The following is a 26,762-nucleotide window of genomic DNA, read 5'->3' as shown; positions in this document are numbered from 1 at the left end:
CCCTGGGCCACTGCTGTTATTGATAATTAGGAATTTTAATACTAATTATGGAAATAGTGCTATAGGCTTGCCATGCGTGAAACATTTTAATTGGCTTAAAATCCCTTCATACGAAGTGCTGTTTGGTTTAAAGAACACCTATATCCTCCTTGAATTACACGGGGTTCTAGTTCCAAAATGCAGTCGCTTTAAATTCTACATCAAGCGTTAAGAGCCGCCCCCAGCTAATTTCAAGGTATTAAAATTGGCACCAGTAACGAGGCGGGAAATTTGTAATCGCGAAGAAAAGCTGCTAGGGAACCGCGCCGCCGAGACCGGTGCTCTGCGGACCTTTCTCGCCGGAAGAGGCGCCGGCCGGGGACCCCGGATCAGGGACTCCCCGTGGTGTCTAGGGACGCACAGGCAAACTGTTCGAAGTCCCTCGAGAAAAGCATCCCGTAAAACCCGAACTGAGAGTCTTTCTGGCATGAAACCCTGAGGCTACCCTTGCGGGATACCCCTTTCGGCCGGGTTTTGTGTTGTCCAGTGGGAAACTGAGGCGAAGGTGGGCACCAGCCGTGTGGACAGAGGGAGGGGGGCCGGGCCGCACGACCGTCCGTGCCCGCACGTTCACGCGCGTCTCACCTGACCTGCCTCCTACCTGTGACCCACCTCATCGCGTGGCTTTCAGCCGGTGTCGCTCCGCCGTCCCTGGGCAGGTGCGGGGTCACCTTTCGGAGCTCCACGCGCCGGCGGGCGTGAAGGACCGCGCCGATCGGAACACAGACCCACGGTGACCGTGCTGGGATGGGGTGCGACCCAGTGTGGCTCTGAAAGGTAATCCTGCCTGCAGAGGCGATGGGCCAGCGGCGGCCTCAGCGCCGCGGCTCCAAGCCCCGAGCCCACACACGTTGCGCGGAGCCGTTTGTACTGAAGGCGCGTCTCGAAGAACGTGTTCAAATTAAAAAGCCGCCACCTCGTTCGCCGCGAGGTCCCCTCCTTTCGGCGCTCGGGGTCGGCCCCGCGGTCGCGTTCCCGGCGCCCCCACGTTCAAACGCGGCTCTCGTTTTTGCTCAGGTTCGGAGACGACTCCGTGTGGCCCACGGCAGCTGGCAGAGCGCAGCTCAAGGTCTCCAGGGAGTTTTAAAACATCCCGGGCCCTCGCTGAGTGCATATAAAGCACATTCCGGTTTTTAAATAAAAGCATTTATTCAGTAACTACAAAACAAGTATGAAAGATGTGAATCACGCAGCCAAAGTTCATCTGAAAGGCCGCCTTACAAATTAGATGACGCTACCTGTCCGTTTCACAAACACGCCTGAGCCCCGACTCTGCGGCCTCGGTGTGAATCCGCGTGCGGCGGCTCAGAAGGTGACGTGGTGCCGGATGTCGTTGATCTGCTTCACCATCTCTCGGATGTGCTCGCCCCTGGAAGACCGGAGGCCGTTTAGAGGGACTCGGCAGGATGCAAACGGGTCACGCGCACCGGAAACGCTCTGCCGAAATTCCCGGTGCGCGGCTTCCGACGGGAGCGCGCCCGCCACCGCCAGCAGTCCCGCTTCCGCCCCCCACCCCCATCCGTCCCCCGCGCTCCAGTGCCCGTGTGACCCCGGCTCCCGGGCCGGTGAGCGCTGGACACGCCGGCGCCCCGCAGCCCCGCGTCAGGCGAAGGCACTTACTCTTCCCGCAGGACGGACTGGATGCACCTGCGCTGGTGGGCGCTCAGGGCGATGGTGGGCTTTTGAGGGCTCGGCACCTTCTCCATCTTCCGCTGCTGGTAGTCCTTCTTCATGGTCACCTCGAGTACCCAACAGAACGCGCGTCGGGCCACGGTCCGCGCGCGCTTGCTGGTCGCGGGGGGGGGGGGGGGCATGCCAGCCGCCGCGCGCTCTCGCCCACCTGTTTGATGGCGTTGCCCAGGTGGCGGAGCTGCTCGGGGATCAGCTGCAGCTCCTTCTTCATGTCCCGCTCGCTGTCGGACAGGACGGGGAGCTGGGCGCGGAAGCTGTGCAGGACCGTCTGCATCCTGGAGGAGGCGGCGGTGGGCGGCTGGGCCACACGGGGCACCCCCCGCGCCCCAGGCCCCGCCCCCAGCCGGGTGGCCTCTGACGGGGCCCCCTGTCCCCCCCCCCCCCCCGCGCCTCCGAGGCCAGGCGGCAGCTGCCGTGGGCCCGTTTTTACCGAACCCCGATCGGACGCGCACTTAGTCACCACAGGGGGGGCCCCGGACGGCACCACCCGCCGACCTGTTCGTGAGATCCTCCTGTTTCTCCTTGGCCTCCTCGTACTTGTCGGCCAAGCGCTCCGCCATCTCCCGGAGGCTTTTCCTAAGGGCAGAAAACCAAGGGTCCTGGGGTCCACCCCGATGGGGAAGCCGGCGCGCGGTCGCACGTGTCAGCCACGCTCCCGCGTCCCCCGCGGCGCTCACCTCTCCTCCCGACAGTAACTCAGGTCTCCCAGCTGTTTCTTCTTCTGGTCACACAACAGCCTGACCCTTCGAGAACAAGAGAAGTGAGGTGCGATCGGAGGCCAGGCCGAGGCCGCGACCCGCCAGGGGCCCTGCGCCGCCACCCTACCTGCGCTGGATCTCCTCCTTGGCCAGGTCCTGCTTGAGGACGTACTGCTCCCGGAACACCTGCGTGGCCCGGCTGAGGAGCTGCAGGCTGTCTCCCGGCGGAGGGGCCGCGTCTCTGTCACATGACCTGTCAGCGGGGTTTCCGCCGCACGGGCTCAGGCCAGGGGGGCGCCGTCCCTCCTTTCCGGCCTTCCCGTCCTTCCCCGGCCCCTCCCCGCTCCCCCACCCGCCCACGCGGAAAGGTGCCGCACGAGACAGCGGACGGACGACACGACACACAGCGAGTATGAAAACGGGCGGGACCGTTCCCCAGACCCACACGCCCCAAATCCCGTACTTCAGAAACGCCGGATTCGCAACGCTGCGCTGCAAAATGCTTCTGATGTGCTTTTCAAAGGAATCCGGGGTTTCGGCCAGAATGCGGAGGGGAGACTCTTCCGCTGCCTTGTCTTCCTGGGTGCAGAGCAGGGGAGGAGACACCGGATGGACCGTGCTTCTGCAAAATACAGAAGTGCGTCAGACGCCATCTCCCGCGGTGTCCTCTACGGCGAGGACCCCAGGGAAGCATGAGCCACGGCTCCCTGAGCCGTGAGAACACGGGAGGCGAGAGTGTTGCTTGTGTGACAGGACGACACCGCGTGCTTTCTGCCCTGAAGAGTCACCTGGGGAAAGCTGTCCCTGTTCTACCAGGACCGACCTCTGACAAAGCATTTCTGCACTCCACCTTTCCAAAAAATAGTTTGGATTGACAAAGGCAACACAAAAACATAAATTCATCGGGGACTCTTTCTGCAAAGGACGGGAGAGCCGTTTGTAAACCGGAGTCACAAACAAAAATAAACGACTCGTTTCCTAGGTGTCATTTCAGATTTGGCCAGAAAACCGCTGTACATACTGGATTTGCTCTGTTGAACTTGATCCTAAAAATGAGATTCACTCGAATATTATCTTCACAGCGGCGGTGGCGGGAGAGCAGACGCACCCGCGGGCGCCTGATGAGCATCCTTACGTCTGTGGGACGGGAGCTACTGTAAGGACACCTGGGTCCCCGGGGAGCCGGCGCATGTGTGGTTTTTCCCTTCGGGCTTGATGGTTTCATTCCGAAGGGACCCGGTGTGACGGGGTGTCACCGTGTTAGCAAATGTGTCGAGGTAAAAGGCGAAAAGGTGATTTTTTTCCCACTTTAGTCTCGCTCGTTTTCAGTCTTAGTAGAAAAATCACAAAACTGATGGTGAATTGTTTATCTTCCTTTCCAAGTGGCATAACTGTCAACCTTCAGAGATTGTGGGGATTCCTCCAAGGACGTCAAGCGGGGCTGGTGTTCTCAACGAGGCCTGTGCGCAGAAGCCCGTGCTCTGCACCGACACGGGGCAACTGGGGGCGGGAGGGGGTCGTATGCCCCACACTCCGGTGGCTCCTCGGGACTCCTGCTCCCGCGCTTGTGACCCATGGGTGACCTTCAGTAAGTGGTGCTTGTAGCTTCACGGGAGCTCCTCAAAGGGAAGGATCAGGAGGCCACTTTCAAACCCCCCCCCCCCCCGGCTGAGTTCACGTCCCCTGGTGTCGCTCCGAGGCCGGTGGAGACGGGAAACTAGGGGGTCAGAAGGCTGCGGGTCTACAGCCCCAGCGGATGTGTTCCGGCGACCTAAGCACGGTGTCACCTCCCCGGACAGAAGGGACGGTGCCGTCCTTGCGGGGGGCTCGGGCTACCCTGGAGCCTGGCACAGGGAAGGCGTGGATGCCATTTCCACTAAGTCACGTGAACAGCAGAGTTCGGTATTTTACCACTTTTCCACACTGGGAAGTAAAGTTCCCGAGTCTCTGCCTAAAATAAGTCCTTCCAGGCGTGGGAGCGACAGCAGAAACCTCCACCCCTCTCGCCTGCAGGGTGTGAATCCCGCGTCTCCAAGTGGGAATGACAGGCTCGCTCCCTGCGCGGGTTCTACAGAGCGAATGAGAGCCGCGTGGGCACGAGGACGGACTTACAACAAAGGCCTGATGAGGCACTCGTAGCTGCTGGTGACACAGATCATCGTGGGCCCCAGGATGTCTGGGACGATCCAGAACCCTCGAATCGGTGCCGGCTGCCTGGAACGACACAGCCACAGCTGACTTACAGGGACGCGGGGACCTGGAAACCGAGTTAACAGCCCAGAGGCCATCTGGCTCGCCCAAACCCGGCGGTTCCCGCCAACTGACATGCAGCTCCCTGCCCGCCACCCGGGCCCTGCCGCCTGCCCCGCCGGCATCCAACCCCGCCGACACCCAACCCTGACCGGATGCCCTGCACAGCGCCGGAGCACAGACCAGCACCCGGGTCACATCGCTTAGCCTACCATCTCCATCCCCGTCCCCGCCTGGCGGAGGAGGGCGGACCTGGGGACTCGCAGGGACAGCGTCCCAGGCCCTCAGATCTCCCCACTCCCCTGCCCTCGGGCGGCAGTGCTAGCGCAGCACCCCGCCCTGCAGCTCCTTCCACGGTGCCCTTTCACCTTTCTGGGGAGGTGAGGCTGGGGGGGGGGGGGGCGGGAGGACGGGACTCCGGGAGTTAAAACTCTTTCCGGCTTGAGATCTGCACACGCAGGAGTGCACACGGCATCCTGTGACTAAGAGCCAGGCCACTGTGGGGACGACGGCCCCCGTGTGACCTCCCGGCTCACAAGGTACCCTCCCCCCAATGGAAGCCAAGGCCGTCCCAGCCCTGACGGCGCTCACGGATTTCCTGTCTAGGGACCCGCTCCCAAGCGGCCGTTCGTGTTTACCTGTCGGAGGAGCGGATGGGAGTCGTCACCCACTTCACCCGTTCGCCTTCTGGTGCCAAGGCCGCCCTCCCCGGCCCCAGGGGTGCCCTCGCCGCCGTCCTCCGGGAGCCCCCGTGCTGCCGGTCCAGGCTCTCCCTCCTCCCGGGTCAGCCCCAGCACCCCCTCGGCCCAGCTCCTCCGGCTGCCTCACCGTTGCTGAGCAAGGCCGCTGCAGACCCTCAGCCCTGCTCTCCTCCCCCTGCCCGGCTCTCTGGCCGCCCTGCAGGAGCGTCCCCCTCCACTGGGCCACCCTGCAGGAACGGACCCCTCCGCACGCCCCCCTCCACACCTTCCCTCTTCCCAGGTCCACCCTCCTCCTGTGGCCCAAATGTCCAGAGGGCACCACGCAGAGGCAGGTACCCCTGTAGACCCACGGCAGTCACTCTAGGTTCTTCCCTTTCCTCTGTTCACTGAATGTTTACTGTCCGTCGGTCCATAGAAACGGTATCGCAGACACGAGGCCAACAGCGCACCGTGACGCACGCAGACCCGGGCTCTGCCCTGACCGACCGCACGTTCTCCAAACACAAACGGCGACCTTAACACGCGCTGGGCAGAGAAGGCCCCTCTGAAGACCGGACGGGAAGTCGGGGTCACAACGCCCTCCAGGCAGAGTCGGACCGGTGGGCGACGAGGGCGGGTCCTCACCTGCAGGGCAGCGGCTTCGTACACAGGATGTGCTCCACAAAGCACTTCTGTTCCGCAGCGAGCTCCTGGAGGCTGTCCTTGTCCTCCTCATCTGCAAAGGCGCAGACACACACAAGTGACTGACGCGCGGACACAGGTCTGCAAGTTAAATGCAGCGAAGGCTTCGTCCCGGACCCCGTCCCGGGCCGCTGCTCCCCAAGCACGACGCCTTCCCGCTGCAGACACCTGCTTCCCACGGCGGGGCTCGGCTTCAGCCCGAGGGGAGTGCGTTTTCCTCGGTCGGCCGTGTGCCCCGAGGGGACACTCCCATCCCGTCCCTTCCTCGCCCACACCGGGCGTCTCACAACAGCTGCTCGAATGCAGTTCACAATGCACACAACCCATCCGTTTAAAGGGTGGAATTCCGTGGGAGTTTAGTGCGTTGTAAGAACTGTACAAGCGTCGCCACGGAAGTTTCAGAACCTCTCGCTACCCAGAAGGAAGCCCTTGGCTCTGCCGCTGGCCCGGCCCCGGGCGGCCACCACCAATCCGCTTTGTCCCTGCGGACCCGCCCACCCTGCACACGTCACGTAAATCGCATCACACGTGTCCTTGTCTGGGCCTGGCTGCCTCCACTCAGCACGTTTTCGGGCCCATCCATGTTGCACGATATGCCGTCGGATAGACGGCTGTGTACTCGGGGTGATCATCTGGCTCTGAGGAGTAATGCTGCCGTGAACATTCGTTTACAAGTGTTCGTGTGGACGTACGTGCCCACTTCTCATGGATGTGCGCTGGGCAGAGGTCACGCCATAACTGGAGGTTTGATCACCCGAGGAACCGCCACACCGTTTGCCCAAAGGGCTGGGACGTCTTACGTTTCCATAAACACCGCACCGACGACACTGGTTACCGTCATCTTTGCTTTTAGCTGCTTTAATGGGCATAAGGTGGTTTTGTGGCATCTTGTTTCATGACCAGTGATGTTGAACGTTTTCGTGGGCTTAACTCTGTGTACCTCATCAAAGGAACAATCTCTATTCAACTCCTTTGTCCGTTTTTCAAACTGGGCTCTTTAACTGATTACTGAGTTCTAAGAGTTCTTTCACGTTCTAGACTCAAGTCCGTGACCGGACACGATTTGCAAATATTCACTCCCATTCCGAGGACTACCTTTGCACTCTTGTGATCGTGTTTTCTTCTGAGAGTTCTACAGGGTTAGGTCTTATTTTCAGGTCTTTGATCCCTTTTGAGTCATTTTTGTTATGGTGTGAGGCAGGGGTCCCATTTCATTCTCGTGTGTGTACACGCACCCTGGTCCCAGCACCGCTTCTTAAAAAGACTTCTTTCCACGCTGATGTGTCCTGGCACCCTCGTGGAAACCAACTGGACTCCCGGTCCCATGCCGTCACCTACACGTGTATGCTTGTGTCAGCATCACACTGGATTGGCGTACCTTCTGTAAGGAGCCTTGAAATAGGGAAGTGTGGGTCCTGCAACTTGGTTCTTGTTTGTCAAGACTGTTTGCGCTATTCTAGGTCTGTAGAATCCCAAATGAATTTTAGGGTCAGCTCGTCCATTTGTGCAAAGCTAGCTAGAATTCTGACAGGCTGGCACCGGATCTGCACATCGATCTGGGGAAGACTGCCATTTAACGGTATTAACTTTTCTGATCCACGAAGATGGGAGGTTTATTTGTTTCAGTAACGTTTTATAGTCTTAAAAGTGTACGTTTTATACTCTCGTTAAAGTTAAGTCTTATTTTGTGTGTTTTGATGCTATTACCAACGGGATCATTTCCTTAATTTCCTTTTGGGTTACTGCTAGTGCGCAGAAACAGAACTGATACTTGTACAGTGCTCCTGGGTTCTGCAACCGCTCTGGACTCACTTATTGGTATAGATCCTTTTCCAACGGGTGTCCTATGACTCACTATGTAAAAGATCGTGTTTTTAGAGAAGAGCGTTTTCATTCTTCCTTTCTAATCCTGATGCCTTTTATTTCACTTTCTTGGCTAATTTCCTTGCCTGGCACCTCCATTCCGTTGAATGCAAGCGGCAGGAGCGGTGTCCTCTTGGATCTTGAGGGGAACGTGTGGTTTCAGCTGAGGTTTCCAAGCAAAACCCTGGCCACGTGTCCTGGTTTCATTGGGCCAATCGCAGTAAAATGTCAGAAAAAATACAACTGGGTTTTTACAAAAACCCCAAAGATTTGATGAGTTAGGAAATTCTCCATCTATCTGAACGGCAAAAGATACTAAAATTAAGAGATTCACTGTTAGGACATCATACTTTAGAGGAAAAAGCCACTGATGTACTCATACCTCAGAAAGATCAAAAGGTCTGAATGTCCAGTCACACAAGGGCTCTCCGAAGAGATTAGGAGCGTGACTGATCCTGTGGCCACGTGAGGAGAACCCAAAATAGAGACAGGATGCCCCCGGAAAGGCCTGTGGGTGAATGGACTTCTTGCGATATACACAAGGGGACCCAAAAAGGTTCTTCAGAATTTGTAGCCACATAAACGCTGCTTGCCTCAGACTGAAAGGGTCACAGAGATGATGAGAAAAGGCTGTTCTACCCCCAAAATTCTGCAGGCAGAAAGCTGGGTAATAAACCACTCTACCATAGGTAAGTGCTACCTTTCTGGAAAAGATGAAGGTTTACTCAGAGGGCAACAGTGCCAGCCTGGAGGACTATCGCCAAGCCTTGAAACCTACTAGAATTTGAGTTCTGAAACTGCGTGGGACCTGTGGTTGCGGTTTCCTTTCCGTTTTCTCCCCTTCTGACCTGAAATGTCTGGAAATGATACGTATGCCTGTCCCACCACTGTGGTCTGGGAACAGAGAACTTGTTTTCTAGTTTCGAGGTCCAGGGAGAGGAATTCTGCCCCAGGATAGAATCTACTCTGCCCCAAGATAGAGTCTTTACATACTTGAGTTGGATGACGTAGAAGATTCAGGTAGGACTGGGGACCTGTGAGCTCACGAGATTTAGAGGAGCCTCTGACATCCGCGTTGCTGTAACGACGCTACGGTCGGTGTATTTGGCACGTGGGTCAGGTGTGAATCTTTGGAGGCCACGGGTTGCAACAGACTAGACAGAACAACGGACTCCCCAACGGGGCCTGTACCCAAATCCCCCGAACCTGTGAATCGTCAGGCCACAGGCAAAGAGGAAGAGAGGCCGCGGATGGAATGAGCGCTGCTCGTCGAGGTCTCAAAGATAGATCATTATGGGTTATCCGGGTGGGCCCGATGCTATGACAAGCTTCCTTAAGAGGGAAAGAGGGAAGCAGAAAAGGAAAGAAGGACTCTACTCGCCCCCGCGCCCCCTGCTAACTTCGCAGCCGGAGGAAGGGGACTCTGGGCAAGGGAAGGCCGGGGAGACTGGACAAGGCTAGGGATGGGGTCTCTCCCAGAGTCTCCAGAAAGGGAGGCCATCCCAGCACCCCTAACCGAGAGAGCTGTGAGGTAATAAATCCGCACTGTTGCGGCCCGCTGAGTTCACGGTGACTTCTCACAGCAGCAAAAGACAGCTACGGAAAACACTTGGGCCCTTGCCCGTCAAACACGGGGCTGGCTGTGGGTCTTCCGTAGACGCCCGAGCAGCCTGAGGAACTTGTCATTACTCGTTTGCTGAATGTTGGGACCAGGAAAGGCTGCCTCTCCTTAGACGCCTCTTCTGTCTGCTGAGACGATGATGCAGCTTATGTCCTCTACTCGTGCGGCGTCCTACGCTGATGGATTTCTGGATGAGAATCCAACCTCGCGTTCCCGGGATAAATCCCACGGAGTCCTGGGCCGCCGTCCTTTTTGTCCGTCACCGGATTCGGTTTGCAAGCGTTCTGTTGAGGATTTTTTGCATCTGTGTTCGTGAGGGGTGTGTGTCTGCGGTTTCCTGTCCTTGCACACCTGTCTCATGTTGGTGTCGGGGGAGCAGTGACCTCCACGAGCGAGGCGGGGGGTGCTTCCTCTCCCTCCTGTTTTTGGAAGAGCCTGTCGGGAACTGGTTTCTTTAAATGCGGAACTTTTAGAGCTCATTGTCCTGAGCTGCTCTCTTCAGGTAGTTGATTGCTGTTTCGATCTCTTCACTGGTTACAGGTCTGTGCTCACGTTCTGGTTTTTGAGTCGGTGTCGGTAGTCTGTCTTCGTAGGGACGAGTCCGTCTCGCCTTGGGGCCCTACGTGGCGCGGAGCTGTTCACGGTTCCCCGTCATAACCTTGAACACCATCACCGTGAGGTCAGCGGTAGCGTCTCCTCGCGGGGTTGGTCTCGCCAAAGGTCTGTCTGTCTTGTTGACGTTTTCCAGTGACAGTCTTTGGTTTCACTATTTTCTCTATTACTTTTCTACTGTAAACGACTTTTCGACAGAATCTGGGAAACATACCAAAAGGCTCAGAGGACTCACCTGACCCGAGAAATTTGTGAAGCTTATGAATCCAAGTCAGCCCGACACTGTGGACGCCGGCTTCGTGAGTGCAGTGGTACCTCGAGGGACACTTGGGATCTGCAAACGGAGTCGCGAACGGAGTACAGGCCGCGTTAGAAAATGGGTCTTAGGCACCCACCCCGGCAGCCCGCAAACGCACCGGTCCACGAAGTGACAGAAGGCGACGGGACCTGCATGCGATGCTACCACAGCAGGGATCTGACGTTTTAAAACTGGAATTCAACTTTCAAATGTATTTGAAGTATTTTTCAAAGTCATGAACACAACCCAAACGTCACTTCTAAACCTTCACAGGAGAGTTCAGCAAAACACCACCACCGGCTACCTGTCCGTCCCCCTCAGCACACGCATTTATAGCTCTCGTTCTCAGGACAACACGGTGCCTGAGAAAGTCACGGCTCCGGACAACACCTGTGCTGGCATCACCGACCCACGCGAACCTGTGCAAGCAAGCGCACGAGCGGGTCAGAGGCCCAGCCGCGGCTGCGGGGCGAACTGTCATCACGGTGCGTCCAGGCAGCTGGGAAATGCCAAGTCTTACTTGTCTTGATAACGCGGACTTACAGTCTTTACGTTCAAGTTTGGATACGATTCTCTTTTTTTCCCCTTAAGTAACCTTTACTCCCAACGTGGGGCTCGAACTCACAACCCTGAACCAAAAGTCACAATCAAGTCCGATCAAGCCAGCCAGGCACCCCAAGTAAATTTTTTTCCTTGCTATAATTCTCGTTTGACATTCACTCATTCATTCTAGAGGCGGCGAGAGGGAGCGAGCGTACACGCGAGAGCACTGGCAAGGAGGGGGATGTGGGAGGAAAGGGAGGAGGAGAATCCCAAGCAGTCTCCAAGTTCGGCACAGAACCCAACAGGGGGCTCGATCCCATGACCCTGGGATCATGACCTGAACCAAAATCAAGACTCAGACGCTTAACTGACCGGCCCACTCGGGCGCCCCGACAGTCCTTTATATTCGTACTAAGAAATACGAGGAACCGTTATGGAATTTTAATGAAAACTTCTATACTTCTCTTGACCCCTAGTATTAGTGAGACTACATGAGACTAAAAGATGAGTTCTGGACACTTTACTTCTGAATATTTATCTCTGTGACTCAGTACTTCTAAAACATTAAGCAACCAAAACAAGATACAGAAATAATTTACACGCGAAAGCTAATTTAAGATGCAACTGTCATCCATAAACCCCTAAATGAAACTCCCTTCCTTCTAAGAGCCTCACTTTAACTTTGTGGTTCATAAATATCGTAAAGGAAATACTAGTTTTTCTTTTCTATTTTACACGTTGGGGTTCTGAAAACAGCATTGTGCCACGAAGAGTTTTAAAACTCCTGGTCTATGGCGATCCTCTCTCTGAACAATAAAATACTAAAAAGTTTCCTTTTTTCTGCCCACACTTGCTGCTCATTCAGGTTCAAATCCTCTCATTAGGTCTACTACTGTTTCCAACGACTTTTCGAGATGTGCCTGTGGTGCTGACATTAATAGAAAAACCTCAATATTGGGAAGTAAAAGAAATCTGTTACAGAAAAAGGCAATGTTAGTAACTGAAGTAGGAATTTGCCAGGCGTCCCTCTCACATGGTGGTCATCCACTCATGTCAATAAAAATCTGGGCATGTTTCAATGATTGGAAGGTGCCCTAAATAAAAACACGAACAGGTCGGTTTATGAGTTTCACAGATGTGAAAATAATTAACTCTCATTAGAAGATAAAAATGCCTATGTTTAAGATTTCCCAAAGAGGGGCGCCTGGGTGGGTCAGTGGGTTAAGTGTCGGACATCTGCTCAGGTCATGGTCTCGCGGTTCGTGAGCTTGAGCCCCGCGTCGGGCTCTGTGCTGACAGCTGGAGCCTGTCTGGGATTTTCTCTCGGCCCCTATCCCACTTGCGCACGTATGTGCTCGCTCTCTCTCAAAATAAAAAAAAAAAAAAAGATTTCCCAAAGACATTACGTACCTTCATAAGGAAACCAGTGAATTTGTCGCCTACGTCACTGGGTCTCAGTCTCCTCAGCCCTAAAGTGAAGTTCAGAGACCACACAGACTACACCTCTGTGGATACGGATCCGCGAGACACGCTCGGTGAGCTCCCTACGCCGGTCTGCCGCGCAGGAACTACGACCCCTGACTGTGCCGTACCAGGCGCACAGCTGGACCACCTCCAGGCAGAGGCGAGCCCCCCTCTCTCTGCACCGGGCCCAGGAAACTGACAGGAGGCTCCGAGGCGTGGTGGGAGGGCACAGGGTCACAGGGTCTCGTGTCAGAGGAACCCCAGAGGTCATCGGATGTCACCCCTACCGCTTCCAGATGAGAAAACGGACAGCAGGGGGGCTGACCGAATGCCTGACATCGTCACAACTACGAGCGAAGCCCAGCACGCGCCAGGCTCCTTCCACTCAGCCCCGCGGCGTCTCAATAACACGGGCTTCCGCCGACTCAGCATCTACTCAAAAGCTCCCCGGACGAACAGAGGTAAGTTGCCGGAAAGATACCAACCCAGGTAAGTTAAAATAAAATGAAAAGATAAAAAGGACAACATTCAAACTGGCTCTGGGGCTAACAAGACTCCGTAATGTGCTCTAAAGCGAAGAAAGAGGCTTTAGAGAGCCATCTTAATGTGAGCGTGTTATCGTTTGATTTTTAAAGTTCGTTTTAAAGTTTATTTGCATACGTTTAAGTAGTTGAATCATGAAGCCAACTTTTGAGTGGACCGGGAAGAGTTCACTATTCTGACTCCAGGGGGATCCAGACCACAGACCACAGACCACGATCTTAAAATGTGGGAAGCACACCCAGCCTTTCCTGGACCCAAGTGCAGCGCGGTGACTGAAGCCACGGAACGCGGCTGGCTTTGCACAGCTGGGCCCCAAACCAAGGTGCCCGGGAATGGCCTGTGACCGTCTCTGTGGAAACAGGACGGGACAGGAGTAAACTCCACCAGCACATTACCTCTGTGAAGTCTGATGGGACAAGAGAAGTCAGAATCAAAGGGGTCATCCTCGCCGGACGCCAGCTTCAGGGCGAGCTCCAGCTCCACGCACTCGAACACGTACAGGGAGGGGACGAGGTCGGCCCTGGGGTCCCAGGACGTCTCCGACTGTAAGAGAACCGGCAGTTTCAGGCTTCACGCTCGTATGAAAATGCACACGGTTCGGAACAGAAGAAATTCTCCTTAATTCCACCCCTTTCACCAGGGCCTTAATGTTCTCAAAAGAGGGAAAAAAGGCCTCCCTCCTTTTGGAAGGTCGTAAACCGAGTTGAGAAGAGCCAGTTTAGCGATTCGTGGGTTCTCTGTATCTGTCACTGAGGTCACTGAAGCCCGCCACTCCGAGCGTGGACAGAGCACGTGGGCGCCTTCTAACGTCTCACCACGTGGACTTTTAGGTGGGCTTCACCTAACGCTAGGTGTCTAATTTCCAAACGACACAGAGGTGTCAGACATAAAGGAAAATCCTAGCGTCCTGAGCATTCTCGCCGGCCCGGGAACCACACGCGGCGCCGGAGACGCGAACGCAGACACGGGCCTGGCTCACCGTCTGCTCGTCTTCCTCCTCCCCTTCCAGCACGACACAGTGGTACAGCATGCCCGACTCCGTGGCAATCACCAGGATGTTGGGGACGCAGGGCAAACAGAGGATGGCACAGGCGTCATAGCCGTAGTTGTCCTCTGCCGCAGGGTGCATGGGCAGCGGGCCTAGCAGCTTCCCGACGGTCCCGGGGCTGAGGGAAGAGGGAAAACATACTCGGACAGGTTGATGGAAGACAACCACGCCACCGCGACCCCTTTTCTGCAGCTGCCGGGCCCCAACTGAAAACACAGTGCCACGGGGGCACCTGGATGCCTCAGTCGGTTGAGCGTCTGACTCTTGATTTTGGCTCAGGTCGTGATCTTGAGGTTCGTAGGACTGAGCCCCACATCGGGCTCTAGGCTGACAGTGCAAAGCCTGCTTGGGATTCTCTCTCTCTCCCTCCCCCTCCTCCACTTTCTCAGAGGTAGACATAGAAAAAAGAAAGAAAGAAAGAGAGAGAGAGAGAGAGAGAGAAAAGAAAAAAAGAAAGAAAAGAAAAAAGAGAAGAAAAAAGAAAAGAAAAGAAAAAAGAAAAGAAAAGAAACGAAACCAGAAGCTTTAAGAAAAAACAGAAACAGAAAATTCCATGGCACTGGTACTCCTGATGTCTCCACGTCTCACTTTCCCCTGGACTTCCGTCTCCCTGGTGCCTCTCAACTGGAGGTAACTTTGTGCGCAAGGGGACGCTGACAACGTCTGAAGACATTTCTGGTTGTCACGACCAGGGAGGCGGGGGCGGGAGGGTGCTTACTGGTGTCCAGAGCAGAGATGCGGCTCAACACTGCCCCGCCCCCCAGGATGCCTCCGCAGCAGTCGCTCAGCGCAGAGTCCCCGGGGCAGAGGCCCAGAGGCCGTGCCCCCTGCTCACTCTGGCTCCAGCCTCCCTCACCCCAGCGAGGCTGCGCTCCTGCAAAGGCCAGAGGAGAGCTCCCAGCTGCTAAGTCCACGGGCCACCAACCCGACGTGCATTTACTGTGGGCTCACGGCTGCCTCCCGCATCCTTCACGCGTGCACTCCGGTCTCCTGGCTCTCTTTGGGCCCCTCCGGACACCCCTCTCTAACTTCTGGCTCGAAAATACTGGCGCTCCCCAGTATCTTGTTACAAGCCCTCTTGGCTTCACAGCACACACTCACGCGAGGGCACACCGAGCCACGCCTGGCCGGAACTACTACGGACAGCCTGTACTTTCTCCCAAAACGGAACTGCTCTTCGGGGCCTCGGACCCAATATTTAACTGGATTAGAGCTACAGTGACTGGGTGCTGGATGACACCCCCAGGAACCGGTGATGTCGGTCAAATTCACGTTTGTCCAGGATTACAAGACCACGTGCTAAGTTCGACAATGCGAGAACGAACCAGGTACAGAGAGAGTGAGGTAAGAAAGGCGTCAAACACAAGTAAGCCCGGGGGCGCGGAGAAGGTTGAACGTGTGACTCTGGATTTTGGCTCAGGTCACAATCCCAAGGTTCGTCAGGCTCTGTGCTGACAGCGTGGACCCTGCTGGGGATTCTCCCTCTCTCCCTCCCTCTGCCCCTCGTCTGCTTGCTCTCTCTCAAAATAAACGAATAAACATTAAAAAAAAAAAAAAAAAAGATCAATGGGAAAGTGTATTCTGGGAAGGGGTGGTGAACCTTCCAAGCTAAGGAGCAGCTCTGGAAAGTTCTGGAAGCATGAACGACAAGGACCGGCAGGAAGGAGACTTCGCTTTCTAAGACAACAGAAGACAAGTCGGCAGGACACGTCAAGGCCCTCAGAGCCTCCCTGCCGGGCAACGTCAGCAGAGGTTCATGTGAAGAGGGACAGAGCTTCACTTTCCTAAGATCAATCTGACAGCAATGAGGGGGTGACACCGAGGGGACTGAGATGGGGTTCAGGGCAGTGACTGAAGGGGACGAGGGTCTGGGCAGGAGATGAGGGTCCGAAGCAAGGACAGCAGGACGGAGAAGGGGGTTGGCGCTCAGGGAGTTTTCGCGGTTAAAGGCAACAGAATGTGGGGCTGGGCTGGACCCGAGAGGCTGCGGAAGGCGACCAGGTGATGAGGTGCGGATAGGTGGGTGCCGGCCGTGGGCGGAGGGAGGTGACAGCGTTACCACGACGGCCAACTCCGAGCAGGGGATGTTCAGGTGGAGGCGGATGCGGCTGAGAGGGAGTCCCCGCCCGCGGCAACCACGGAGGTCCCCGTCCTCCCCTTTGTGATTCTGCTCCCGCAGGGACCCAGCGGATCCCTCAGCCTGAGCTCAGATGCCAGGGGCCACCCTCCTCCCCCCAGCTCACCCCACCCTCTTGCAGCACCCGAGGCCTAGGACTCACACCTGCTGCTCGCGGGGCCTTGACTTCTGACTTCGTAGGGGGCCAGACGACTCATAAGTGAATCAAGTCCGTTAGCCTCTGGCCTCACGCCTTTCGGGTTACAAACAGGCCCAGGATCCTCGCCCTCTCCCGCCTGCGACCGTCACCCAGACTGGTGATCCTCTCTGTCCGGGCCCCTAGTTCCAACTGTCCACGGACCGTTTCCACTTTATGAGCCCACTACTGTGTCCAACTGACCACCTGTAATACAACCCCCACTAGCCGCCCCTCCTGACCCCAGTTTCGTCTTCACGGCTCACCCCCTAACCCGACCGGGAACGGAGTCTTACGGACCCTTCCTCCGTAGGAAGCGTGTCCGCTTCTGCCCCTGCTTCGGAACGGCCCCCGTTCCAATCCCGTAGACGGTCACCTAAAGTCTGCAGCAGCGTCTCTAAATGTCTCTCTGCCCCAGAGAGGGTCTCTCTGTCCCTAACCGTCTGCTCTGTCCTTCTGTTTAGAAACCATCACTGGCTTCCCACCACCCTATTCCTACAGAAAAGACCCCACGTTCCCCAATTTCCCCCCGGGCAGATACTTCCGGCTTTACCACGTAACGCTCCGCAGCCGAAACCACGGCTCCAGCCATGAGAGCCTGACCACTGAGCCGCGAGAGACACACGCCCTGGGGACTAGAGCAGTCATGCCCTGCCCTGACCTTCGGTTAATCCTCATTAGAGGTCAGTCCCTGTCCACGAAAACCTCCCCGACTTCTTCAGTCGCGGCACGCTCTCCTTCCTCTGGGTCCTCCCGCCCGTGCACCGTGCATGGTCCGGGGACTCACAGCCAGGGTGCAGGTCCCCACCACTAGCTGCCCTCTCAGTGCCTGGCTCACACGAGACGCACGACACTTTTGTGGTTTAGACTTCGTGAAAACAAATCCAGTCTTTGGTGATTATCCAAGAACGTTACAGAACCGACCCAAATAATACGAGGCGACCAAAGGTTACACGGTCTGTACGCATCTTTCCCCAAGATACGCAAAGCAAGCATCAAGAGGCTGCCACACGTCGAGAGACGGACACCCACCCACGGACCCCAGTCTGGCCGGGCCGGTCCACGAGGGGCACCCGTGGACGGCACCCCCCCACTCACCTGTGAACCAGACTGACGTACGTGAGGAAGGTCTCTCCGTTCTCGTACAGGATGTACAGCGGGTACCCCACTATGTCACCTTTGCCTTTCTGTCCAAACATGGTCTTCGGGACCGCTGACAATGGCCCGAAGTCAAACGCCACCGCTGTCTCGCCCAGAGACGCAGTGTATGCCCTTCTGAAAAGACATTTAAAAACCGATGGGTCAAAAACAAGAATGAAAACGAAACGTCTGCTAACAGGAGATGGGGATGGAGTTTGCACTCGACAGAGGACACAAAATAGAGCACAATTAAACGACAGAAACACGAAATTATACCCCGTTTCCTCTTAGTTTAAGCATACAGACACACAAACAGGACAGATACACGCACACACAGAGAGAAACAGGAAGCAAACGCTGAGCAGAGGGACACGTTCACCCCACAAGTATCTCCTTCGCATCGGCCCTGCGTCCCGGGCCCCACGCTGTCACGGGGTGCTGGGGACCCACGAGTGACTTCAACCAAGGCCCCGCCCTCCAGTGAGACACGCAGGGCACACGCAGAAAGGAACACGCAGCACAAAGCCAGAAAATGACATTGTCAAGAAAAATGAAGTTGGGGAGGGGGGCTGCCTCGGGCTGGGCTGCCTGGGAAGGACCCTGACGCGGTGATGTCTGAGCACGGATTCAAAGGAAGGAGGGGAGGCGTCAGCGGCCACATGGGCAGGGGGTGCATGTTGTCTGAGGAATGAACAGCGAGGAGGCCGAGCTCAGAACCGGGACACAGAGGGAGAAAGAAACTGGAGGGGACATCCTGTGGGTTGCGGTCAAGAATAAAGCAGAATGAAGGGCGCCTGGGGGGCTCAGTCGGTTCAGCGTCCGACTTCGGCTCAGGTCATGATCTCACAGTTCGTGAGTTCAAGCCCCACTTAGGGCTCTGTGCTGACAGCTCGGGGCCTGGAGCCCGCTTCAGATTCTGTGTCTCCGTCTCTCTCTGTCCCTCCTCTACTTGTGCTCTCTCTCCCTCGAAAAGAAGTAAACGTTGAAAAAAAAAAAGAATAGGACGGAATGACCTGCTTTATACCCAAAGTGTCGCTCTGGCTGCCACGTCAAGGAGAAACTATACGAGATGACAAAGGTTTCTTTTTCTTAATATTTTTCTGTAGGTTTCCCCAATTTTCTACAATAAACACATATTATCTTTATCACCAGGAAAAACAAATGACAAAACATGCGACTTCGTATTTTAAAGTTCAGTATGACGGGTTATCCGAGGAGACTCCAGTTCAATACAGGGTTACTAAGTGCGGGTAGAACGAACTCATACGGTTGGAGGAGCGACGTCACTTTGTTGTGCTGCAACCACCACGTGTGAGTTTATCGCGTGGAAAGGTATATGGTGTCAGGAGGCAGGGAAAAAAAATGAGGAAGCCCCAAATCAGAAGAACAGCCTGCGTTCAACTAAATGACCAGGACAATGAAGGGACAACAGACACGGAAGTCAGAGACTTCAGTGACCCCTGGCCGTCAAAAGTTACCAAGAGCTTAATAAATGCAGGCGTGTTCCCCATGAGGACAGCAGCTGTCGATGAGTGAGTGCCAACCCCGTGCCAGGACCCAGGCTACGCACTTTTATGCATCACCTCGTCCATCCTGTACGGCGATCCTAGTAGAAAGCGCCGTGATTCTACTTTATATTCACGCAACACGGACACGAGGCTCGGGGCCGCTGAACGGCCGGCGTGCGCCACAGTGAACACGCGGCAGGGCGGAGATCAGAACCCAGGGCCTGGAGCTCGGAACAAGTGCGTGGGCAGGGAAGGTGCCCGACCCCGGGGGTGGGGGGGACCTGCCGAGTCCCGGAGGCCGGTACCTGCCACGCGGGGGTGGAAGCTTTAAGAAGCGACTGCCCGACACGGACATCGCTGAGCTGAAACGCTCACCCTGAGACTCTCCCGGAGAGTGAAATCAGCCCCAGGTCAGCGGCAACCTGGGACTGGGCACCAGCGCGGGCTCTCCACGTTCCCAAACGTTAAGATCCAATAAACGTAAGTTCACAGCCCGAGATCAGCAATCACGGGGCGAGGCAGAGACTGTTGGTCAGGGGCAAGGGCAGTACAGATCTAGACCCCCGCTGCCCCCGCCCCACCGCGTTGTTCACACACCGAAGAGCTACGTAGGAAGTAGTCAGAGGACGAAGAGTTGGGAAAACAGGAATAAACACGACTACTAGAGATGACCGCCACGGAGACGTGGAAAGAACCAAATGGAACTTCTAAAAATACAGCTACTAAAAGCGTCACTCTACGTGCACAGGCTGTGGGCGGTCCTGTGTGGTCATCACCAGAAAGACCGGTCAGGAGGCCAGAGGCACGGGGTTTGTGAGTTCCAAGGGTGACCGCTGGTGGTCGGGGAGCCTGGAGCGTGCCCCTGTGGGGGGTGGGCGGGTGGGCGCCGGAGTCAGAAGGGCTCCCTCTTCCTCTCCAGGTTCTGGGTGTACACGGTCTGGGAGGCGGGCGGCCCGACACTCTGACCTCGAACCTCTGCCATGGCATAACTTATCGCCTCCGTCAGGACACAGGAGGGAGCCCGTGCCAGGCAGTCATTCTAGAACCTTCTCAAGAAGGGAGCAGCTGGCAGCGATCGTGACCCTCAGCCACTCTGTCCTGCCGCCCACTTCTGCTCACTCCTCGGGTCCCCAGCAGTGTGGTCACCGCTGGAAAACCTTATAATCTCTGTTAAAACTGCACTTACGAGCCCAATAAACGAACTGTTTTGTGACACAAATAACTCACCCTTTATTGAGTATCAAGCTCTCCTCTTCCGCTTCTGAAAGCACAATGACCTTGACAGGTGTCTGAGGCTCACGGAGAGAGTAGATCCTGGCGAACAGAAGAGCACAGAGCCCGCACTTAAAATTCTTTTCTTTTTTTTAACAACGTTCAAAGTTTTGAGAGAGAGATGGAGTGCGTGCACGCAGAGTGGGGGAGGGGCCGAGAGAGACAGAACCCCAAGCAGGTTCCCCATCCTCCCGGAGCCGGACTCGGGGCTCGGTCCCAAGGACCGTGAGATCCTGACCCGAGCTGAAATCCAACAACTGAGCCCCCGGGTGCCCCAAAACTCTTTCATCTCAAAAGCGCCCTTCTCCTCCATCTGATCGCTGCCGGAGAATCTTCCTACTGGTTTTTACAACCATTTCTTTGCCAAAGGGCGTGCTCGCCCTGACAAAGCAGCCCACTTCGCCTGTGTCCGTGGGCCTTGCACAAACACCCTCTCGCGCCCCCGAAGCCCTATGAGCCCGCCGCACCCCGTCACGGGTCTGGATCTACCCCGAGTCCGCAGGCACACTCACCTCGTCCCAGCGTCCCCCCAACTGCCCCAAGTGCACCAGCACCCCCGCGCGCGCACCCCGACTCTGCAGCCACATCCCGCCGCCCCCTGTACGCCCACCGGGCGCAGAGGGAGGGACGCCCAGCCCCCAACTACCCGCGTTGCTGGACGAGACGCAGCACCACGTCGTCCCTACTTTCTCAAGCAGAGCATAAGACCGGAAATGCTTTCTGTAAATTTTTTTTGCCAAAATCATTTTAATCTAAAATAACAAAGTCAACGACACGTGTGGCTACGGTTAAAAGGAGAATTTTCAAAAGGCCAATGACATCGGTATCAGAAATCTAACACCCCTTATAAAGCCCATGTGGAGTCAATCACTTACCTCGTCCGACCACCCTCAGAAGTTTTAAACTCCGTTTGCTCTGTTACCAGCGAAATACCATTTAACAGACGTTTTCAACAAAAATCTGGTGCAACCGACCACACACGCACGGTGGTCTTCCTGGCTGCACTCCTGACCTCAAGGTGCGTGCTAATATCAGATGGGACGCATCAGAAGGGAAGGCAGCGGAAGGGACAGCAAGCACAAGGGAGCGTCGAGGGGCGTCCTGTTGCCCCGAAGCCGTCCACAGGCTCCAGAGGTCAACAGGGGAGGAAGGACCTGTGCCTGTGCCAGAGGTCAACAGGGGGAGGGAAGGGAAGTGACCGGTGCCCCGTACTTATTTATTTTTTACACGTTCATTTATTGTGAGGGAGAGTGCGTTCACGCACGAGCAGGGGAGAGGCAGAGAGAGAGCGAGCGAGCGAGCCAAGCAGACTCCACACTCAGTGCAGAGCCCGACGTGGGGCTCAAATTCACGAACCATGAGGTCACGACCTGAGCCAGACACCTGACAGACTAAGCCGCCCGGGGGGCCCCCAACACCCCATATTTTAAAAAGAACCTCAACAGTTGGGACCAGATACCTCCTTCTGGGCGTCACACGAGAAAGGCCTCGGCCACACCCCGGCCCCCAGCCGGTTGCCCAGCCCATGTGACAGGAAGACCAGGAGCCCGTCAGTGTTCAGGACGAGCTCTGTGAAGGGAGGGTGGCCCCTCCTGCTTTCCAAGGCAGACGGGTGGGCAGGGCGACACTCAGCCAGACTTAGAGGTGCCTGTACGTAGTAACGGGAGACTCGTGTCTCCCGTCCTGGCTGAATGCCAGACGTGCTGCGGGAGCCACAGGCCACCAGGTTGGGGAATTCTCGGCTGAACCTGACACCTCACATCCCAGGGCTGGTGGCACGGGAGTACTATACGGTATCTACTTCCTATACGGAAATTTCTAGGGCCGGGCTGGAACAGCGTCAGGACTATGGTGCAGGTGCTCAGTTCCCTGTGGCCCTTGGGGGGCAGAGGAAAGGACCCTGGCAGGTCCCATGACTCCACAGGAAAGGGCACAATGGTTACGCTGAGGGTGCAGGAGATAGTACGTGTGTGTACGCCCCACCGTGAGAGCGAGCCCAGGGCACTACCGCTCACAGAGCGCCTCCGTCACCAGCGGCCCGAGGCTAAGTGCCGCCCGGGCCAGGCGGGGGCGGGAGTGGGGGGGATGCACACACCTGCACGGAGCCTACCACGTCAACGGAGGTCACTGGTGGCAGACAGGACCAAACGGGGACCACGGTCAGGCCCACCCCCTTTACAGACAGCTGTCTCCCTCAGCTGCCTCATTCTCCCTACCCCCACTACCGAGGAGCTGGACCCAGAGGAAGCAGGAGGCAGCCCCTCCTTACACATCGCCCCCACCTCAGGGTGCGGGGACAGAAACAAGAGCCAGAGCAGACCAGGCCCTCCCCACCCGTTTCAGATGCCCCAGTCTGGGCCTGTGAGAAGGGGCCACGACACGCTGCTGATGTGGACCGAACATCAGAGTTTTAAACTGGACAGACCAAGTTTTACTGACTAAAAGTGACTGGAAAGCTCTGAGATCTAAGAGGCCAGAAAGGAATCAACCATTCAGCAGGGAAGGAGAGGCTGATAAGGCACAGCTAAAAACGGTGATTAGGAAAAATGAAACCGGAGGGACCCATCAGCTGGGTCTCCCCAGTAAATGTTTCACATGAGGCAGATCCAGAAAGTTAACTGGGAACGTTATAGAAATCTCTGGAGGACTGGGGCATGTGATGGTAGAGTTCAAAACCCGGAGGGGCGTTTAGAAGCTGTCAGATCGAACCTGCTCATTTTACAAAATTGGAAACTGAGGCTCCCCTAAAAAGAATTTCGGATCTCGAAGACAGAGGCGGTGTTGGGACAAGAATTCAAATCTCTCAACTCCCACTTGTATTCTTTTCCCGATGGTACATGACCTCCAAGATGACACGTTGAGAGGGGACGTGCCAGCAGACCGGTAAAGGAGACGGACAGGATGCGCCAAGACAGAGCGGCAGTGGCTCCGGCACGCAGGGGAGGGCGTTCAGACGACCTGCCTGCACACTGGTCACAAGGGCCACGAGGCAGAGCCGTCGGCCGTCCCGGCACCTGTTCAGTGGAGCCCCAGCTGTCAGCCAACGAGCGGAAAGAGAATCTCCCTCGCAAAGCTCCGAGAGAGAAACAGAGCGTACCTGATCACGTTGTCCGAGGTCAGCAGCACGACGTGGGGGTCCAGCAGCTCACTCGGGTACCAGGCGGCGTGCTTCAGAGTCAGGGAGGCCGAGCTGGTGAAGAACCTCTCGGCGACAGGCGTGGTGCTAAAGCGAGGACAACAGCTCCCTAAAACGTTCTGCAGCACGTGAATGGAAACCTACAGGGAAATCTATCTTACTACCGCTTGGTCCTTTCCGTCAAATTTCTCTCAACTCTCGCTGAGAGCAAAGCATCTATTCAGTCAATATCAGTAAGAACCGAAATAAAGAGGTTTTCTAAAGTACAGAGTGTTTTCTAAAAATGACCTTATACGTGATCTTAGGTGTCACGTCTTACTTGACCCCTGCAGGAGCCCTGTGAGAAACTGCTCGGGAACTACCATCACTGTTGCAGAAGTGAGGAAATGGATTTAGAAAGCGGACGTTTTACGGGGACCGGGTCTCTGCGCTGTGGAGCTAAAGGGGGGGTTTCTAGCCTGCATTCTTTTCTACAAATCTGAGTCCGACTCTCGCTTGTCTGGATTTGTTGAAAAACACAAACACCAAAACTAAACTCAGTCAAACTACGAGCAAACGGTCTGACTCCCAGACGCCAGCTGCTTTCGACACGTCATGCTGCTTCTACCTACTTGAAAACGGAACCCCGATTAGACAGCGCTTCGACAGTTCGGGCAGAAGAAACGTGACCTTACATAGAGCACAGACGCGACAGCAGGCAGCCAAGGCGCAGACCAGCTGGAACACCGCGATGTTCGATTCGTGGCACAGAAAATGCACCTGAACCACCACGGGGCTCGAACAACTGTCCGCGCGTACGACAAAAGACACAGACGCACGTTCCGTGGACGTACGACTTACCTGCAATTCACTGTTAGTTTTCCGCCTTCGAATTCAGAATTCTTCCCCCATCTTTTGGGCAGCTCTAACACCGTAAGTCCTTTCATTCCTATGAGTGCCACATGCTGCTGCGTGGGACTTAACAGGACTTGATAGATTTCAAACAGGGGCGGATTTATGCAAAGCAACCTCTGGAAATTAAAAGCAAACTGGTCAAAATAGCTCGTGTCCAGGTAAACACACGTGGCAGGTGCTTGGGAGCACAACAGTTACCCTATACTACACTACAGCTGTGCACCACAGCTAACGAAGGACTTGCTGTAGGACAATGAAGCAGCCTGGATAACGGCTAACACTTGGGCCGTTAACTGATGGAAGATTTTTTTTTTTTAATTTTCTTTTTTTCTTCAACGTTTTTATTTATTTTTGGGACAGAGAGAGACAGAGCATGAACGGGGGAGGGGCAGAGAGAGAGGGAGACACAGAATCGGAAACAGGCTCCAGGCTCTGAGCCATCAGCCCAGAGCCCGACGCGGGGCTCGAACTCACGGACCGTGAGATCGTGACCTGGCTGAAGTCGGACGCTTAACCGACTGCGCCACCCAGGCGCCCCGTGATGGAAGATTTTTAACCACTGAGACTGGAATGTTACAAGGAACGCACCACATTTCCCTACCCTGCAAAATAAATACTCTGCATAATTCTCCTTTTCTTAAAAAAAATTTTTTTTAATGTTTATTTTTGAGAGAGAGAGGGAGGGAGGAGGCGGAGGAGGGGCAGAGACACAGAATCCAAAGCAGGGTCCAGGCTCAGAGCTGTCAGCACAGAGCCCCACGTGGGGCTCGAACTCACAAACCGTGAGATGGTGACAGGAGCCGAAGTCGGACGCTTAACTGACTGAAGCCACCCAGGCATCCCTAAATTTTTTTTAATTGCTTTATTTTTGAGAGAGTGAGAGAGTTAGAGTTAGAGTTAGAGAGAGAGAGAGAGAGAGAGAGAGAGAGAGAGCGCACGCGCGCAGGGGAGGGGCAAAGAGAGCGCAAGACACAGAATCCAAAGCAGGCCCCCAGGCTCTGAGCTGTCTGCACAGAGCCCGACGCGGGGCTTGAACTCACGAACCATGAGATCGTGACCTGAGCTGAAGTCAGACGCTTAACTCACCGAACCACCCAGGCGCCCCATAATTTCCCTTTTCGCGACCAAACTCCAACCTGCCCCTGGCAGTCCCTCTCCCCACCTGCATTCTGCACCCCCATCAGGTCAGCCTGTGTAGACCCGTGCCCTGTTTTCAGGACTGCAGAAACCTGCCGAGCACCCCGTGAAAACCAAGTCATTTCTCATCAGCGAGAGTCCGCCAGCGGCTCGGGGCAGAGGTCAAGCGGTAGAACAGGCGGCACGTTTTCTGTGTTTTAATCTTTGAAAGAAGGGAAGCCGGTGATTACAAGTAAACGCTGCAACGACTGACCACAGCGAGTCTGGGCCGCTCTCTGTCTAGCCCCAGTTTCACACGCGGTCCGCTACAATCAGAAACAAGCAAAACTCCCTCCCTTCCAACTTGGGGAACGAGCTCATCTTCTAGAAGCGAAAAGAAGGAATTCACAGGGGACTCCTGCACGGCAGGCACAAAACCCGAAACCCGGGTTTTTCAAGTCTACCCGCTGCCTCGGCGCTCGGCGCAACCCCAGGAGGGAGTCAGGATTACGCTTATTATCTGGCGGGCGTCCCGTCGCGGAACCGGCTTCTCAGAACCAGCCTCCCGAGAAGCGCCCCCCGCACCCCCACGCTCTCTCCGCTCCCCTTCATCGCGGGTGTTTTCCTGGCGGCTTGCACGGCCGCTGCCCTGAGCCCGGGCCCCAAGAACCCACGCTCCCCCAGAGCATGAGTTGCTCTAACGGTGTCGGAGACCGTAAGCCTCTGACGAGGGAACAAAGACGCAAAGGGAGGCCGCCAGAGGCCAAAACGACGAGGAGAGGCGCCTCCCGCTCTCAGTTGGGCGCCCCCCAAGGGACGAGGGCTTACACCTGTCGGCACACCTGCCGGCGTGCGCGGGAGACCCGAACCCCGGGCAGGCCCCTGCTGAGGGCCGTACCTGGTACTGGGAGAGGGAGGGCTCCTCGCCCCCGCCGCCGAGGCCCCGCAGCCGGACCACCAGGAAGGAGCTGTCGTCCGCGTCCCACAGGAAGAGCTCTCCGCCCAGGCCCAACACCAGGTTCCTCGTGAGCAGCGGCGGCGACGAGGGCGACGGGGAACACGTCGGCTTCTCGGCTTCGGCCGGGCTCTGGCTCTGGCTCTTCAGCCCCTCGCGGAGCCGCAAGAACACGGCGTGGTTGGGAAGCCAGGACTGCCACGGCTCCCCGTCGCCCGCGGGCCCCTCGGCTGCCGCCATCTTGGCCCCCTGCGCTCGTCTCCCCAGTCGCTCCGCGCGCCGCAGAGCGCAGCCAATCCGCGGGCGGCCGGTCGCCCTTCGGCCAATCACCGAGCAGGCAGGCCGGAAGCACGCGTCCACGGGGGCGGGGCCAAAG

The 26,762-nt window shown here is 56.3% G+C and overlaps 1 protein-coding gene across 4 annotated transcripts; it reads right to left on the bottom strand.

Annotated features, from left to right (window-relative positions):
• Positions 1-1,169: 1,169 nt before the first annotated feature.
• NUP88 (nucleoporin 88) lies at positions 1,170-26,679 on the bottom strand. Of its 4 annotated transcripts, XM_023244632.2 has the most exons (17): positions 26,330-26,675; positions 24,262-24,431; positions 23,383-23,508; positions 20,241-20,327; positions 17,464-17,640; positions 13,985-14,171; positions 13,401-13,548; positions 10,393-10,491; positions 6,005-6,095; positions 4,542-4,643; positions 2,893-3,051; positions 2,557-2,682; positions 2,409-2,474; positions 2,227-2,307; positions 1,880-2,006; positions 1,660-1,778; positions 1,170-1,408 (listed from the first exon to the last, which is right to left on the bottom strand). In XM_023244632.2, the coding sequence occupies exons 1-17, from the start codon at positions 26,624-26,626 to the stop codon at positions 1,345-1,347; spliced, it is 2,226 nt and encodes a 741-aa protein (XP_023100400.1). In that variant the 5' UTR covers positions 26,627-26,675; the 3' UTR covers positions 1,170-1,344. The 4 variants fall into 4 exon arrangements, with proteins under 4 accessions (XP_023100400.1, XP_023100401.1, XP_044900426.1 ...); XM_023244633.2 differs by lacking the exon at positions 4,542-4,643 and having other exon boundaries at positions 26,330-26,677; XM_045044491.1 differs by lacking the exon at positions 10,393-10,491 and having other exon boundaries at positions 26,330-26,676.
• Between the last annotated feature and the right edge of the window lie 83 nt (positions 26,680-26,762).

Source organism: Felis catus, chromosome E1, assembly GCF_018350175.1.
Source record: "Felis catus isolate Fca126 chromosome E1, F.catus_Fca126_mat1.0, whole genome shotgun sequence".
Taxonomy (NCBI): domain Eukaryota; kingdom Metazoa; phylum Chordata; class Mammalia; order Carnivora; family Felidae; genus Felis; species Felis catus.
The sequence above is the reverse complement of the archived record's forward strand: the minus strand, read 5'-3'. Positions and strand labels throughout refer to the sequence as shown.

What these genes read in the sequence shown, in the direction of transcription:
- NUP88 (XM_023244632.2), bottom strand. Translation starts at nt 26,626, where the DNA reads ATGGCGGCAGCCGAGGGGCCCGCGGGCGACGGGGAGCCGTGGCAGTCC. An exon ending in CCTCCCTCTCCCAGTACCAG is followed by an intron (nt 24,432 to 26,329) that starts GTACGGCCCTCA and finishes TTTAATTTCCAG; the next exon opens with AGGTTGCTTTGCATAAATCC. An exon ending in ACCTCGGACAACGTGATCAG is followed by an intron (nt 20,328 to 23,382) that starts GTACGCTCTGTT and finishes TCTGTTCGCCAG; the next exon opens with GATCTACTCTCTCCGTGAGC.